Source organism: Elephas maximus, chromosome 12 (assembly GCF_024166365.1).
Source record: "Elephas maximus indicus isolate mEleMax1 chromosome 12, mEleMax1 primary haplotype, whole genome shotgun sequence".
NCBI classification, from domain to species: domain Eukaryota; kingdom Metazoa; phylum Chordata; class Mammalia; order Proboscidea; family Elephantidae; genus Elephas; species Elephas maximus.
Genome location: NC_064830.1, coordinates 93811697 through 93826856, shown reverse-complemented (window position 1 = coordinate 93826856; position 15160 = coordinate 93811697). Strand labels below are relative to the sequence as shown.

The 15160-nt window shown below is 56.9% G+C and overlaps 1 protein-coding gene across 2 annotated transcripts in view; it reads right to left on the bottom strand.

Annotated features, from left to right (window-relative positions):
* The window catches only part of CUX1 (cut like homeobox 1), a 457171-nt gene that overhangs the window by 4841 nt on the left and 437170 nt on the right, over window positions 1–15160 (bottom strand). For both annotated transcript variants that reach the window (XM_049903559.1, XM_049903558.1), the window contains exons 15-17: window positions 3228–3355; window positions 2492–2558; window positions 1654–1766 (exon numbers count right to left, since the gene is read on the bottom strand). In XM_049903559.1, coding sequence (XP_049759516.1) covers window positions 1654–1766; window positions 2492–2558; window positions 3228–3355 — 308 coding nt within the window. The remainder of the gene's footprint in view (window positions 1–1653; window positions 1767–2491; window positions 2559–3227; window positions 3356–15160) is intronic.

Genomic DNA, 15160 nt, shown 5'->3' with positions numbered 1-15160 from the left:
CAGTCCTGCGATGGGCACGTGGAGTGTTCCCAGCCCACTGTGCACACAGGCAGTGGGGGTGAGGGTGAGGGGGAGAGCCCTGGGGAGGCCCGAGATGAAAGCCTCTGGCTCCGGCACACAGATAATGAGGGTCCCATCTGATGGCTCTGTCCACCCTTGCCACTGCATAGCCCTCAGCCTGGTCTGCGGCGTTGCTCAGTGATGTTTGCCTCCCCCAGGTCTGAGTTTGGGAACCTCAGGCAATGACATTCCAGTGTACCCCATAAGGGAATGCTGGGTTTGGAAGAGAATGGGTCTAGAAATTCTGTCATCAGCTCAAGGACTGACTTTGTGAGAAGCATCGAAAACCTTCCTGGCTCCTGCCTCCACTGCAAGAGTGATTAGGGGTGGTCTGGGCCGGCTCTGTGGGATAAGGGGCAGCCAAGTACCCCAAGGCCAGGACAGCACCCCCTCCATTAGCTCCTTTGGCTTCTCACATGGGCCCTCATACTTTTCTATTTACTGGCTGACTGTGAGCCTGGCACTTGTAGCTAAAACAACCAGAATTTCCAGGGCTCCTTTATTACCACAAAGCTGTGACTGTTAACGCTACCACATCCCTTAACCCCGAGTTGACACAGAGCAAACCAGCACAAAGCCACGCAATGCGCGCAGATACAGAGAACCCCCTTATCAGAAGGGGCCTGTGCCCCCTTCTGAGGTCAGCGAACAGCAAAGTACACTTTAAAAGGGAGAGTCCTCGCAAAAAAACTCAGGAGAAAAACCATTATGAAAAAGGACATCAGTGTCACTAAGATCAAAATGTTGTATCTGCTTAAAGAAAACTAAGTCAAAAAACTACATTTAAAAAAAACTTTTAAAATGTGATAAAACTTCCAGATATTCTCACGTTGTGAGCCATGAGGTTTCCCTGCTTGCTTTGGGGCTTGTGTGCACCGCCACGCGCAGCCACCTTGCTGCAGAGGGGGGGCTTAAGTGGAAATCATGACATTCCTCCTCCCAAGTGTTCTCACTCACTCCAAGGGCTCCATTGCAGCTGGCATAGCCGCCAACCCTGGCTTGCTCCCCGCCACTGTCATCTCTGGCCGCTGACACCCACATGTCCCCTTGGGGATGACCTGGCCTCAGCCCTGTGTCCAAGACGCCCCTTGCTCCTGCTTCTTTCACTCCTGCCCTGACCTGGACAACAGTACTTATACCCCAGTCATCCTCCCGGTCCAGCCTTTTGTCTTGAACTAGCTGCCTGGTGACTCTTCTCTCCCTCCATTCTTACAATGCAGCTCCCCTGCTCAAGCTCTTTGGTGGTGCCCCCCACCTGCAGGGTAAAGCCCACGCGCTCCAGCCTTGCAGGAGGGCACTATCTGGTGACTCTTGAGCCCTGTGACTTTTTCCTTCAACTCCTTCCTGAAGCCCCGGCATCATCTGCAATCCCTTCTGGCTCATTGGCCCCCTGCCTCCACTCACTTAGTCTCTTCTACTGTGACCATCTGGTTCTTCTTTCAAAGCCAAGCATGGCACACCCTCTTCCAGGAAGCCTTCCCTGACTGCACAATACTAACTGCCCTGTGGTTATCATCTGTGACCATCTTCTCGCTTAAGCCCACTGTGTCCTCGGGTTCAATAAGGGGTGGGGAGGGGAAAGGGGCGACTCACAGCCTCTAGCTCCTGGTTCCGGGTACGGAAGCGCTCCCTCTGGCTGGAGATGATGGAGAGCAGGGAGCCCACCTGGTGCTCGGGGAGGGAGCCACTGGTGGGTGCTGAAGGTCCTAAGAGGCAGATGATGAGGACAGTGGCTTGGGGTGGCAGGAGGCAGAGCCCAGGTGTGGGACCCTCAGGTTGGGCCCCAGCCCGAGGGAGCTCTGGCCATGTGCCATGAGGTGTCTGACCACCTGGTGCTGAGCAGGTCTGGGAAAGGACTGGACCGGGGAACTGGAAGGGTGTGAACGGGGCGGAGAGGAGGCGAGAGCCCCAGGCAGGCTCCCCGCACAGCTTCAGCTCACCTCCTTGTACTGTCTGATGGGCCGGGCCCCACTCTCCCCACTCTGTGCTTAGATCTGGGACCCCTGCCTCTGCTGGATTAGGCACCCGCCCCCAGGGAAGCAAAGGGACACTGAGGGGCCTGGGAAGCCAGCGGCACAGCCCCCACCACCATGTCCTGGCCCAGCAGTCCCAAGTTCCAGCCTCAGCACCTGAGGCCACCTCCCCTCTGGGACTGTAGGGCTCTGTGGCCACAATTCAGTGCTGAGACCTCCCCAGAAAGGGCAGGGCTGAGGGGTGGGGTATCAGACTAAGGCCCAGAGTGGCAGGTGGGGGCTCACTCCCTCTTTTGGGCTGCAGCCCTAGACTTGCTGTTGCTGTGGCACTGCTGAAGGGGCGGGGGGTCCTGGCCTTGGAAGGTGCCCTTGGGGATCAGGGCTCAGTTTGCACCGCTTTCTCTCCCTTACCCCGACCCCCACAGCCCGGGCAGGGTCAGGGTTCAAGCCCTCCTCACCATAGAACAGGGCGGTGGCCTCCTTGATGGGCTCGGGGATCTTCTCCAGGCTGTGCTCTGCTGCACCCTGTGGTGACAGGAGGAGGTGGAGGGGGAAGCAGACGGGAGCGTGGGCACTGGGTGCTGTCTGGAGGTGGAGCTTGGGCACAGCAGTGCCACAGAGGGCCCGGGAGCCAGACGCCCAGCATGAGCTACCATAGAAGACAGGCTCAGCCGGGGTGTTATTTCTGAGGCCACTCAGCTCTGATGCATCAGGAGGCCTGGGGACCCCAACTTTGGCAGCCAGCCTGCCGAGGGATGAGGCAGCCCAGCTTCTTTCCCAGAGTCCATTTTCTTATCTATGAAATGAGCCCTGAGGCGACGGGGTGGTCCAGAAAACCCTTTAGGCGCTAGCCTTCTGTGGTCTCAGGACTCAGCTCCTCTAATTGTGAGCTGGGTGGATAACCCTGCAGGTTATCCCCTGTCCAGGACTCCAGGGCAGAGGCCCAAACCAGTGCCCGCACAGGAGGCTGGGGGAAGTGGGGGAGGGTTTGCAGCTGGCTCCGGGAAAGCCTGGTCCTCTGCCCTGAGGCTGGGCATCCTGAATTGGGCGTTGGTGGAGGCCAGAGGATGGCACGGCAGCCCCTTTGGGCCTTGAGGAGGGGCAGGTGACACCACCTGCCTGACCAACTGGGGCTGGAGTCCCTGGGGAGTTGGCTGATTGAGCACTGGGCGTGGGCATGGCGTGGGGGCTCACCTCAGCATCGGGCCGCTGGATGGTCTGGATGGTGCTGAGGTCCTGCTCCAAGCGGGCAATCAGCTCCCTCTGCTCAGCTGCCGTGGCCACTGCCTCGGTGACGTGGACCTGCAGCTCCGCACAGCGCCCTGTGGGCAAAGGAAGACATGGCCATCAGAGAGAGCCTGGTGGGCCTGGCGGTGCCTTCACCTCTCTGTGCATTTCCAGCCCACACTCTGTAAGCTGGACCGCACCCAGGCCGAGAGCTCCAGCTGTCCCCTCCCCACCTATCACCACCTAATGGACCACCATTAGACCAGGCCACTAGGGGCTCAGGGCACTGCCTGTGCTCCTGAAACACTCTGGGCAGGGGAGGGGGCCAGGTCAGGCAGTTAGGGAAAATCAGTCCAGCTTTGGCTCTGCTTATGGCCAGCGGGGTGACCCTAAGCCTCTTCCCTCTCCAGGTCTTGTTTGGCACTGTAAGTGGGCAAGTGGGTTGAACCCAGTGAACCCCAAGGAAGGTATGGGAGGGGCCTCCAGGAGGCAGTCCTCCTTCAGACCCAAGGGGGTGAGGGTTCCACATCTGAAGCTGACACGAGACTTGCTTGGCCCCTTTCCCAACTTTCTGCACACTGCGCCCCAGCTGCAATGGTGGAGGTGGTGGCCATGGTGGGGGTGAGGGTGACCCACAGTCCTGTCCTCTCCCCGATCCAGGAGCCACGTGTCATTTTTTACAACAAAGCAAATTGACAAGAATTCTGTTTGGAAACTCTCCTGCCCTTTTGGAGAGTGGGAGATGTTGGGGAGTTCTCTGACACTCCCCAGAAGGACGCCCCTTGGTGCCTTCAGAGCCACGGCAGGGAGGACAGCAGTGGCCTGGGAGCCAGGGAGACCTGAGCTCGAGGTCTGGCTCTGTTTCTGGAAGGCGGTGTGACTCTGGGCGGCCAACTCGCCTGTCTGGGCCTCATTTGCAAACTGATGCCAACAAACCCTGCTCAGAGGTCAGGCACAGAATGGTGGCTGAGCAGCGGGGCCACAAGCAGGCAGCTGAGGCCTGAGGGCTGGTGCTGTTCTTCCAGGGTAGACGGCAAGGCCACTAGGGGGCACTGCGGCTTCAGAAATGCCCAAAGGCTCCAGGCTGTGCTCAAGGATCTGGATTTTGTGCCTTCTCCATTGGCCTCACCAGTCACTGGGTGGCCTGCTGTGCAGCTGTCCCACCAGCTTAGCTGGGCTCAATGCCCTGAGCCAGGGTGGGGGCAGCCTCACCTCACACCCAACCGCTCCATCTCCTGGGTGCCCGGTGCACGCCAAGCCCTTTCCACACCTCAAAGCGCCGTTAGTCAGAGAAGATGATCTTTGCTCAACAGATGACGAGCTGAGGATGACTCTGCCCACGGTCACAGGGCCAGGATCTGGCCAGGGCTAGGACCAAACCCAGGGTGTCCATCCCAGCTATGTCTAAGTCCTTCTGCCACACCAGGGACCTGACTCCTTTAGGCCCTTTGCCCAGGTGGCTCCAAGTGGATTTCCTCCTCCAGGCATACCTGGCAGGCAGGTGGTGTCAGTAGGTGGCAGAGTGAGGGGTCTGAGGGCAGGGCTGGGCCACGGAGGAGCACGCTGGGTGCAGGGTTGGGGTCTGGCCTTCAGCCTGTAGGCCCTGCATGGCCTCCTCCACGGGCTTTAACCAGGGTCCTGTGGTGGGGGCGGAGCCCAGGGAAGAAAGGAGGACCCTCTTCTGTGTCTCAGGGGGAGACAACAAATGCCATGGTTGCATGGTGCCACTTAGAGTTTCTATTAACCTGGTACAGCCCACGGTCCTTCCTCAAGCACAGTAATGTGTTAAAAGATTGAGCTTGAGTTGCATTTTTGAGCTGATATTATGGTAAAGTTATCTAAAAGAGGGGTGTTAGGTGTTTGCACAGGGGTGCAATTTCAATACTTGCCACAGGCGCCATTTTCCACAGATACACGGTTGGCTGCACCAGGCTAACTGAAACTGCTCAGTGCAATAACTGCCACACCTGCCATACCCTAGTTAGGCCTCTGCATGGCCGCTGGTCTGGGCATGGAGTACTGGATCCCAGGCCTGTGGGCCCGGCCCGGAGAGCAGGACAGCCTGCTGCCCCATCACACTTAGGAGGGCGGTGGATGGGAGTCTAGAGGGGAGGGCCTGGACTGAGAGAGGAGCCTTGGGTGTCCATAACCAGAGCTTGTCTAACAATGGTGCTCAGACTGATGATGTGGGGGGAGGGTGTGGACAGATACCCTGGGACAAGTGGAAGGTGCTGAGCCCAGAGAACACAGGCTCAGGTGGGCAGCACCCCACCTTCAGGGATGAGGGCCCAGAGAACAGAACAGACAGGGCTGGGAGAGGGGAAATCTATGGAGTGTGGACCCTTGTCCTTGGAGGTATACAAGCAGCATGTACGGAGGGGACCAACATACTGCATGAAATGCCAGAGGGACAACTCAGCCACCAGTCCAGGTCTACCCCCAGTGTGGTCTGGGCCAGGGTCCCTGGGGTAGGAGTGACTTACAGCTCCCGTGGCCATCTGTGGGCCCGGGCAAGGCAAGTGGGTTCGGGGCCGGGTTTCAGGTTTCCTGTGCATTTGTGTTGTGCCTGCTGTAGCCTTGTGAGTGTGTGAGGGCTCCTACCCAGCCAGAGCCCGGTCACCCTGCAAGGGCCAGTTTGTTATGCTGGCCCAGACTCTGGGGGAGCTGCTGAGCATGGGGGAGGCTGTCCTTGAGGAGGTGGCTCTGGGTGACATGGAGGGCTGGCCAGCATGCACTCGCAGCTGGAATGGAGGCACAGAGCAGAGGCTGGCAGAGGCAGGCACTGGAGGTCTGGGGAAGGCGCGCAGGGGGTTGAGGCTCACAGGCAGGGCCTGGACACCGTCTGGGAGCAGCAGAACCCAGCTGGGATCGCAGCCTTACCCAGAGCTGTGCTTTGGAACCTCACCCAGACGGGAGGTGGGGGATGAGACGGTCAGAAGACAGTGCTTGAGTTCCCGAGGGGCAGCCTCAGTTACAGGCCCCACTCAGGGAAGACAACGGCCACAGTGACACCATCACAGAAGCACACAAGCCTGCCATGTGAGGGACCCCTGGCCACCAGCCCCTGCTTCCCCTCACCACTGGAGAAAGGAATATGCAAACTAGGAAGTTGGGGGTCACATCTCCAGGAGGCCACTTAGTATCGAGGGAGGGGCCTAAGCGGGGCTCCTCTCTGGAATTCTGGCCTTGCCTTTATAGGAATTTCGTGACCCTGGGCAAGACACCTGACTTCTCCCAGTCTTGTCTGTAAAATGGAGATGAGAGGCCCCTGGAGAAGCTGGATTGGCTGCTGGGCAGTGGTTGAGCAGGACTGCTCTCCTGAGAAAACCTGGAGACCACCTGAGGCAAGGAGGTGCTGGGGACACCAACCCTGAGTGATGCTGCGGCGACAGAGGCAAAGGCCCAGAACTTTGGACAAGGACCAGCCGGGCTCTGATAAGGCACAAGGGGTCAGTCTCAGCAGAGCACAGTCCACAGGAGAAGTGAGCCAGAGCTGAGGTGCCCCCGCCACTTGGTGAGAAGCAAGAGGGCGTCTGAGCCCATTGCCGGGCTTGTTCCGTTTTACTGGCCTGGATACACTTCAGAGTTAAGGGCTCGGTGGAGCGCTGGGGGCAGCCCTGCAGAGCCAGGTTCCTTCTCCTCAGGCGGAGCTGCTGATGCCTCCCACCCCCAGCCTCCAGGACCTCCCCCATAGCCAGTCCAGCCTCAGGCCTCGCCTGCAGCCCTGCAGTCTTCAGGCTGCCCTACTGTGTGGTGCTTTAACCCTGCCCTGGCCATCCCACCTGAAAGGGACAAAGGCCTAGGAGGGACAAAGGCCTTAGCGATTCCCCGGAGGCCGAAGTGACAGCAGGCTGTGGCCGCAAACCCTTCCCAATCACGCCCAGCATTGGGGAAAGGCTCTGGAATGTTTTGGAGGCATTTGGAACCTAGGAGTTGCTTTTATTGCGCAAGCTACTGTGTGCCAGACATCATACTGGGCACTGGAAAGACGACAAGATGATCTCCCACCCCTGGCCCTTGCCCTGGGGGTGGGGGGTGCTTGCGGGCCCTGGGGAAGTCAGGTCCACGTCGGGGCATGGAGGGAGAACTTCATTCTGCTTGGGGTATAGCAGGCAGCACCAGCGGTTTCACCGTAGATGTAATATTTGAGTTGGGCCTTGAGGGATGAATGAGAGTTTGCCAAACAGGGATGGGCAAGTGAGGAGGGTTTTCCAGGCCGAGGGAATAGCCTGTACAAAGGTGAGGGGGTGGACAGGTATTTGGAAGGTTCAGGGAGTAAAGCCAGCCTGTGGAGTCCCTGGGTGGTGTAAACAGTTAATATGCTTGGCTGCTAAAAGAAAGGTTGGTGGTTTGAGTCCACCCAGAGGTGCCTTGGAAGAAAGGCCTGGTGATCTGTTTCCAAAACATCAACCATTAGAAACTGTGTGGAGCACAGTTCTACTCTGACACACACAGGGTCACGAAGAGTTGGAATTGACTCAATGGCAGCTGGTATAGCCAACCTGTCACTCCCTGCAAATTAACCTTGTCCAGGTGAGATGAGGGTGCATGCCCCTTGTGGTCTGGGGGAGTTTTCCTGCAGGATGGGAGCTCTGGAGTTGATGGGAGGCGTGTGGAGTCCTAAGCAGGCCCCAGCCTTGAAGGCAGAGGGAGAGCGTGGCCGTGGCCGAGGTGGAGAAGGCAGGACAGGCTTGGGTCCACTCTGGCAGAGGGCAGTGGATGGCTCTAGATTCTGAACATGCTAAATGTGCTGTCCCCAAAGAGGAGGCAGGTAGAGGTGAGTGCAGAGGACCCTCTCAGGAACCTTCATGGTAAAGCAGGGAAGGTGGAGTGGCAGCTGAGGGAGGAGGTCTTTAACTCGGGGAGAGAGGGGTACAGGGGCTGCGGATACAGGAGGAAGGGGGTACTGGGGAGGGGCAGGATGCAGCACTGGGCGAGGAGGGTCCCACGATCAGGGGGACTTCCTCCAGGCAGGAGGGGTGGGCTTGGCCCAGATGCTGAGAAGCCCCTGTGTGTAGGCGGGACCTTGAGGACCCACCCAGGCCCTGATCCAGGAGGTGAGCTGGGCTGTGAGGAAGTGCTGTGGTAAAGGGACTGAGGGCCTGGCCTGGCTTGGCACCATGAGTCGGTGGTATGCCAGGCCCCCCGGTCAGGTGAGGAGGGTTCTTTGGACAGTGGAGCATGGGGTCTTGGGGCAAGGCAGTAGAAGGTTCTGGTGAGAGTCGCGGACCACACTGTTATACAGACCCAGGAGGCCCGTGCCTGAAACTAGACCCCTAACGGGCAGAGAGAGCAGCAGCCAAGTTTGGCTGTGGTGCACGCGGTGCTAGGGGAGCAGCTAAGGGGACAACATGAGTGGCGGGATGCGCCCTGCCTGAGGCTGGAGACGCAGGGGGAGAGCTCCATGCCCGGGGAAGGGGAGGGGGCTAAACCCAGCAGTGGATGAGTAAGACAATAGAGATGACAGTTTTAGCTAGTAGACCCTGAGAAGAGGTGGCAGGACATCGGGGGATATGAGGAGGAAGTGCTACTAGGCACCATGTTGAACAGAGTGTCGACAAGTAAGGAGGGGTCGTTGGCATCTCAGGCTACAGAAAGCTGAGGGTGGGAGGGGAGCTTGGGGCAGGCGCTGGGGCCTAGGGGCCTGTGGGGCTGGGACTGGGGTGAGCTCACTCTCTGGACAGAGGCTTGGCTGGGATTCGCAGAGCCATGGGCAGAACTGCGGGGGGAGTGGGGGATGCAAGAGAAGGGCCTTCAGGAATAGAGGATGTAAGCAGGGGCAGGGGTGGGCAGGGAGAGGGAGAGGCTGTGCGGGGGGCGGGGGCAGTGGTAGAAGGTCCAGAGCCAGGTGGAGGGTTGGCCTCAGATGAGACAGAGACCCCCTCGCCTGACAGCCCCCTCCCCTTATGAAATGTGTGGTGAGTCATTCCTCTGGGAGAATCTGGGAAGACTTCCTGGAGGGTGCATTTCTCAGAGGGGAGAAAGAAACAAATATCATGGTCAAGACTTAAGGAGACAGGGCCCTGTGACTGAAGGTACTATTTCTGCCTGCGGACCAGTTATAGCCTGGAACTTACAGCAACTGGAGTCCAATGGCAAAGGCCTGGGGTGTTGTGCCCGTTGCTTTTGGAAGGTGGGGGACGCTGTGTTATTAAACCAGCCACCACAGGCCAGGCAGGAGTGGTAGGGCTCTGCAGTACAAACTGTCTCTCTCAGCTTGGGGGCTCTGAGAGGGACTGGAGCCGGGACCACATCCATCTCCTCCCTGCCTCTGGACCTGTGTAATCCGAGAGGTGACCAGAGATGGCTGCGACCCCTCCCTTGCTGAGAGACGCCATCCCTTTGCTCCTATGCAAGGGTGTCCCACAGAAGTCTCTTCCACCCTCTCTCCTGCTGCATGAATTCTTGCTTCTCCTTTCCATACACATGTTGTCGCTATTGTCAGCTGCCATCAAGTCGGCCCCAACTCATGGCAACTCCATGCACAACGGAGTCCTGCGCCATCCTAGTCCTGCGCCATCCCCATGGTCAATTTTGGATTGGACCGTTGTGATCCATAGGGTTTTTGGAAGTAGATTGCCAGGCCTTTCTTCCTAGTCTGTCTTAGTCTGGAAGCTCTGTGGAAACCTGTTCAGCATCTAAGCAACACGCAAACCTCCACTGACAGATGGGCGGTAGCTGTGCGTGAGGTGCCTTGGCTGGGAATCGAACTTGGGTCTCCGGCTGGAAGGGGAGACTTCTACCACTAAACCACCACTACCCCTATAAGCATACAAACATATTATTTATCCTATTTGAAACACACACATCCATACACACACACACACACATCTACATGCAGCTTCACTTTATTCCAGTGTCCCCTCCAGAAGGTTCCTTGAAGGAGTGGTCTACTCAGTCCCTAATCCTCTCCCCCATTTTCTCACACCATTCCGGTCAGGCTTTCGTCCCCACACCAAAGAAACTGCTCTTGTCAAGGTCACCAATGACCTCTACACGTTGCTGCGTCCTCATTTCTCAGCTCTTATCTTTCCTGGCCCACTGGCGGCTGGCTCCAGCCTCCTTCCCCCCGCTGGCTGCTCCTTCCCAGTTTCCTTTGCTGGGTCCTGTCACTCAGCTCTGGATGCCACCGGTGCACCCAAGGCTCAGCCCCGGGACCACATTTTCTTTCCTCTCGGTAGCTGGAATGCTCCTTCACTCCTTCTTACATGCCACTCGGAAGCTGACAACGCCCCAGATCCCACCTTCTGCCCATATCTCCCCTTTCCCATCTCCACTGAGATGTCTAGCTGGTACCTCAATCTTAACAGATGCCAATATAAGCTGGATCCCCTTCCCAAATCTACATCACCCCAACAGGACCCCCTGCTGCACACCTCCTGGGGTGTCATTCTCTGTAAGGGCAAGTCTGTCCCCAGTGGCTGACCAAAACCCTTGGGCTATCCTTGCTCCTTACATCTAATCTGTCGAAGTCCTCGTTCTGGCTCTACCTTCAAAATGTGTCCAGAATTCAATCACTTCTCACCACCGCCGCCACCCTGGTCCAAGTCACCATCTCGTTTCGATTATGGCAACACGCTCCTCTCTGGTCTCCTTGTTCCCACCCTCACGCCTACAACCTAGTCATGACACAGCCACCAGAGTGAGCATTTTAAAAAGTCAAATCAGATCACCGTGCTCAACCCTTTCTAGGGGCTCCCACACCACTCAGTCAAAGCCCAAACCCCTACAGTGGCCGACAGGGCCCCAGGCACTCCGCCCCCGCTTTAGCTCTCTGACCTCATCACCTGCCTCGCTTCCACCTGGCCACTTTGCTCCAGCCATTCTGGCTCCCAGGCACACTTGCACCACAGGACCTTTGCACCCTCTGCCTGGAGTGTTCTTCCCCTGGATGTCTGCAGGGCTTATTCCCTCACCCGTCAAGACTCTGTTCAAATATTACCTTCTTAGTGAGCACCCAGTGTAAGACTTCAGCCCTTCCACTTGCTCTTCCAATCCTCCTTAACCTCTTTTTCTCCTGTAACGTTTATCCCCTTCTAAAAACCAGTTACTGGTGAGCTGATTCTGATTGATGGTGACCCCCTGTGTGTCAGAGTAGGACTGCTCCACGGGGCTTTCACTGGCTGATTCGGAAGCAGTATCACCCGGCCTTTCTTTTGAGGTGCCTGTGAGTGGACTTGAATCTCCAGCCTTTCAGTTAGCAGCCAAGGACATTAACTGTGTGTACCACCCAGGGAGTCCTAGCCCCTTCTAAGCTATGATGTAATCCACATATTTATTATGTTTACCGTCTGTCTGCCCCTATTGGAAGGTCAGCTCTGGTGTTTGTTCTCTGCTGTAACCCTGTGTCCTAGAGCACTGGAACTCGGTTAGCACTCAGTGCATATTAAGTTGATGGGCTGAGTGGATTCTACCCAGCAGGGAGACAGCCCTGCGCCCTCTAGGTGGAAGGATGGCTCCCAGAGCTGCAGGCCCGCCCGGGCTGGACAGGGCTGGCTGAGGAGAGGCAGCCAGAGCCTGGCAGGGTCAGCTGGCCCTCTGTTCATCCCCCCCCTTCCAGGCCACGTGGCGGCATCAGGCCTGCAGGTCTGCCAGTGCCGCAGCCTAGGGGCCATCCTGCACCCACATCAAGGAGCGTATTCTTCTTGGAGGGGGGCGCAGGCATGTCCCCCCATCTGGGAGCCCCTCCCCTCACTCCAAGCATGTCTGTAGAGCGCTCTTAACTACACCAAATCCTTCCAGACATCAGACTGAAAGAACAGACTTCCCCCAGAGCAGCGGCCACTCTACACCCAGGAGGGCTAGGCTGCTTTTATCAAAGGCGTGGTAGGAACAAGCGCAAGAAACCGTCACCCGGTCCACCCCTCCCCAGCTTGTCTGATCGTGGCTCCCCTGATTCGCCACGCCTGGCCTCTGTGTAGCCTTCAGCTTAGAGGGCCTCTCCTGCCTGCCCGACCGTTCCTCTCCGTATTTCTCGGCTGCTCCCCTGGGAAGCCCTCCAGCCCTCCCCCAAGTCAGGCAGCCCCGTACTACAAGCCACAGGACCAGCCAGTCGCACTGGGCCATGGTTCTACAGCCCGGCCTGCCTCCCCGCTGGGCTGTGAGGGGAGGCCGCTGGACACCACGCTGGGGCATGTCACTGGGCACAGAGTGAGTATTCTGAGTAAGTATCTGCTGAGTAAATCAAGGGAAGGTACCTGTGCAGGGCCAAGAGGTTACCCACTAGAAGCCAGGAGCAACCCACTCCCGTTGTGACAGCCAAGAATGCTCCCAGACATTGCCAAACGTCCCGAGGGGCAAAATCACCCTCAGTTGAGAACCACTGATCTAGAGAATCTCTCGGGGGCTCGCATCTCCTCAAACATAGTAGCTTCTGTGTTTGGCTAAAACGTGGCAGGGGTCAGTCTCAACAGATGCTTAAATCAACCAAAGAAGGTAAAGATCTTAAAGAGGAAACCACCCACCCACAGTAAGAGGTAGCCCCCCCTCCAAAAGCGTGAGGAGTGAGGGTCTTTTCTTCCTTCGGCTGATTCCAGGGGCGGCAGCCAGGGCCCAAGTGTTTGGCCCACAGCCCACAGGGGGCTGAAGAGAGAGCTGCTGAATCTAGGGGACTCTGCTGCTCATCTCGTGCATCCATCAACACAACACCGAATCACCAGTGGTGATATAAGGGCCGGCAGCCAACTGGCTGGTCTTCTGGTAAACTGGTGAAAGTATCTGATTCTGAGTAGGGCAGAGTCAAGAACTGGCTCAGAAGCCCAGGACTCCTCCTGGTCTAATACAAGATGAAAACAACTTTGACTGGAGGGAGCTACTCCAGGAACCTGAAGACGATGACATTAACGACATTCTCATCAACAACCACAACGAACGTGTTCTGTGCGCCCGCGTGGGCACTGTGCTAAACAGCTTATAGGTATTATCACTTAATCCTCCCAGTAGAACCTGTAAGTCTGGCATTGCTACGTTCCTTTTATAGAGAAGGAAACTGAAGCTCAAAGGTGTGAAATCCAGAAAACATTTTCCAGAAGAGATTTCCTGAGCATCTGCTAAGAGTTGACCAAAGTCACCAGCTGGCAAGAGGAGACAGGGAGAACCAGGTGCGGTGCTGTGACTGCCACAGCCGACCTCAGCTCCTGCCCCTGTAAAATGAGAGGGATCCTTAAACTTTGCTCCTGGGAGCCCCCACGGTACCCCAGAGCAGCTCCGCTTTGACCTGTCCACTAACTGTTTTGCTTGAAAAACCTCCTTCCCATTGCCATTTTGAGTCAGCACGTCTCTGAAAGGCCTGCCCATACCTGGGCCCAGAGTGCATTCCCCTGCTCTGTGAACTCTGCTCGCTACACATCGGGTGAGTCAGACTTGGATCAGTGGCCTGCCGACCACGAGCCCCCACCAACATCTCTACAGCTTTCTCGAGCTGAGTTCCCAGCTTGGCTCCCAACCCAAGCCACCTTCCAGGAACCAATGGTGCACTGAAGCAGGGGCCAGCACCTGTGTGCCCCCAGGCCGGCACCCTAACTTGGTGGAGGAAGTAGCTACACCCCAAGGCAGCTACTTGGAGGTTTTTAAAAACACAAGCAGACAGGTCACTGCAGACAACTCATTTACTCTGATAATTACATCATCACATAGCATCACCCTCTGCAGCTGGGTTTCTTCAGAGCATCAAACAAATCGCGTCACTTTGTTCAGACCCACTTAACGGTAGGGAAGGGAGACAGACGAGGCATGGGGAGGGAAAGCAATATACCTGGGGCCAGGGCAACAGCCACTGCAGTCAGGGCGGGCAAAACTCACTTGCTTTTTCTGTCTCTGGAGTCAGCCCTGCACAACCACCTGCGACTGCAGTGTTGCTAAATTAAATCTCACATTACAAGCACGTGGGGAGACTTCCTGGCTAAGCAGGCATTGTGCTACATGATTTTTCACATTTTATATTTTAGTTTCGTTAACAGACTTTTAAGAAGTGGGCCATAACTAAGCTAGCCATCAGAAAAGGAGCAGAACGTTAGCGGAGTCAGATTTAAGCTTTTTAAAACTTGAAATTGGCAGAATGCTATGGTTTTATGCTAATTTCTCCCATCTGAGGGGGTCGTTCTAGATGCACTTATGTCTCTGAGTGACCAGAAAAGACAGAGGGACCAGGGGGAGCACCGGAAGCTCATGGGAGGCTGTGTCCTGTGCTCTGGGGTCTCTCACCGGGGGAAGGATCGCATCCAGTTCAACCTGGGGAGAGACGCTCATGCTTCTGAATCGCGTGTGCTTCATATTCTGAAGTGTACAAATGAGTGCACATGAAGTAATAACCCTTCCCCCACCAGCCACACATCAGTAAGGACAATGATTCTTTTCCCACCCGGCAGGTCTCGAGATGAGCAACACCCTCAGAGTCACAAACATCTGACCAGCCTGGCAGCTAACTCAGAAGAGCCCTCCTACCACCGGCACTGAGCCCTGCCTGGCTGGAAAGAGGGTCCCTTCTCAGGAGCCTTCCCATTCCAGAAACCCACAAGACATGGTCACTTCTTTCCCAACGGTAACAGGTGTCCTGGCTGGACCTTCTTCACAGCAGGACTCAGGGACAAAGCAAGAGACCCCACAGAGCATGCGAGGTGAGGCGAAGGCCAAGCCCAGGCCACTGGCCAGGTGTGGGCTGTTCCACTGAGGTACCTGGCCAGGGCTCTGAGTCATTGAAGCCCGATTTATTGGCCGCGACCATCAACCCAGTGCTGCGCTCAGCGCTTCCGGCCATCATTCCTGGTCCTGACAACAACCCTGTGTGCTAGAAATGATGGTATACCCATTTTACAGACAGGAAGCAATGATGGGAGAGAAAGTGTTGGGTCCAGGGGAACACAGCGGTAAAGGTGACAACAGCAAGCAGGAACGCAATGCAC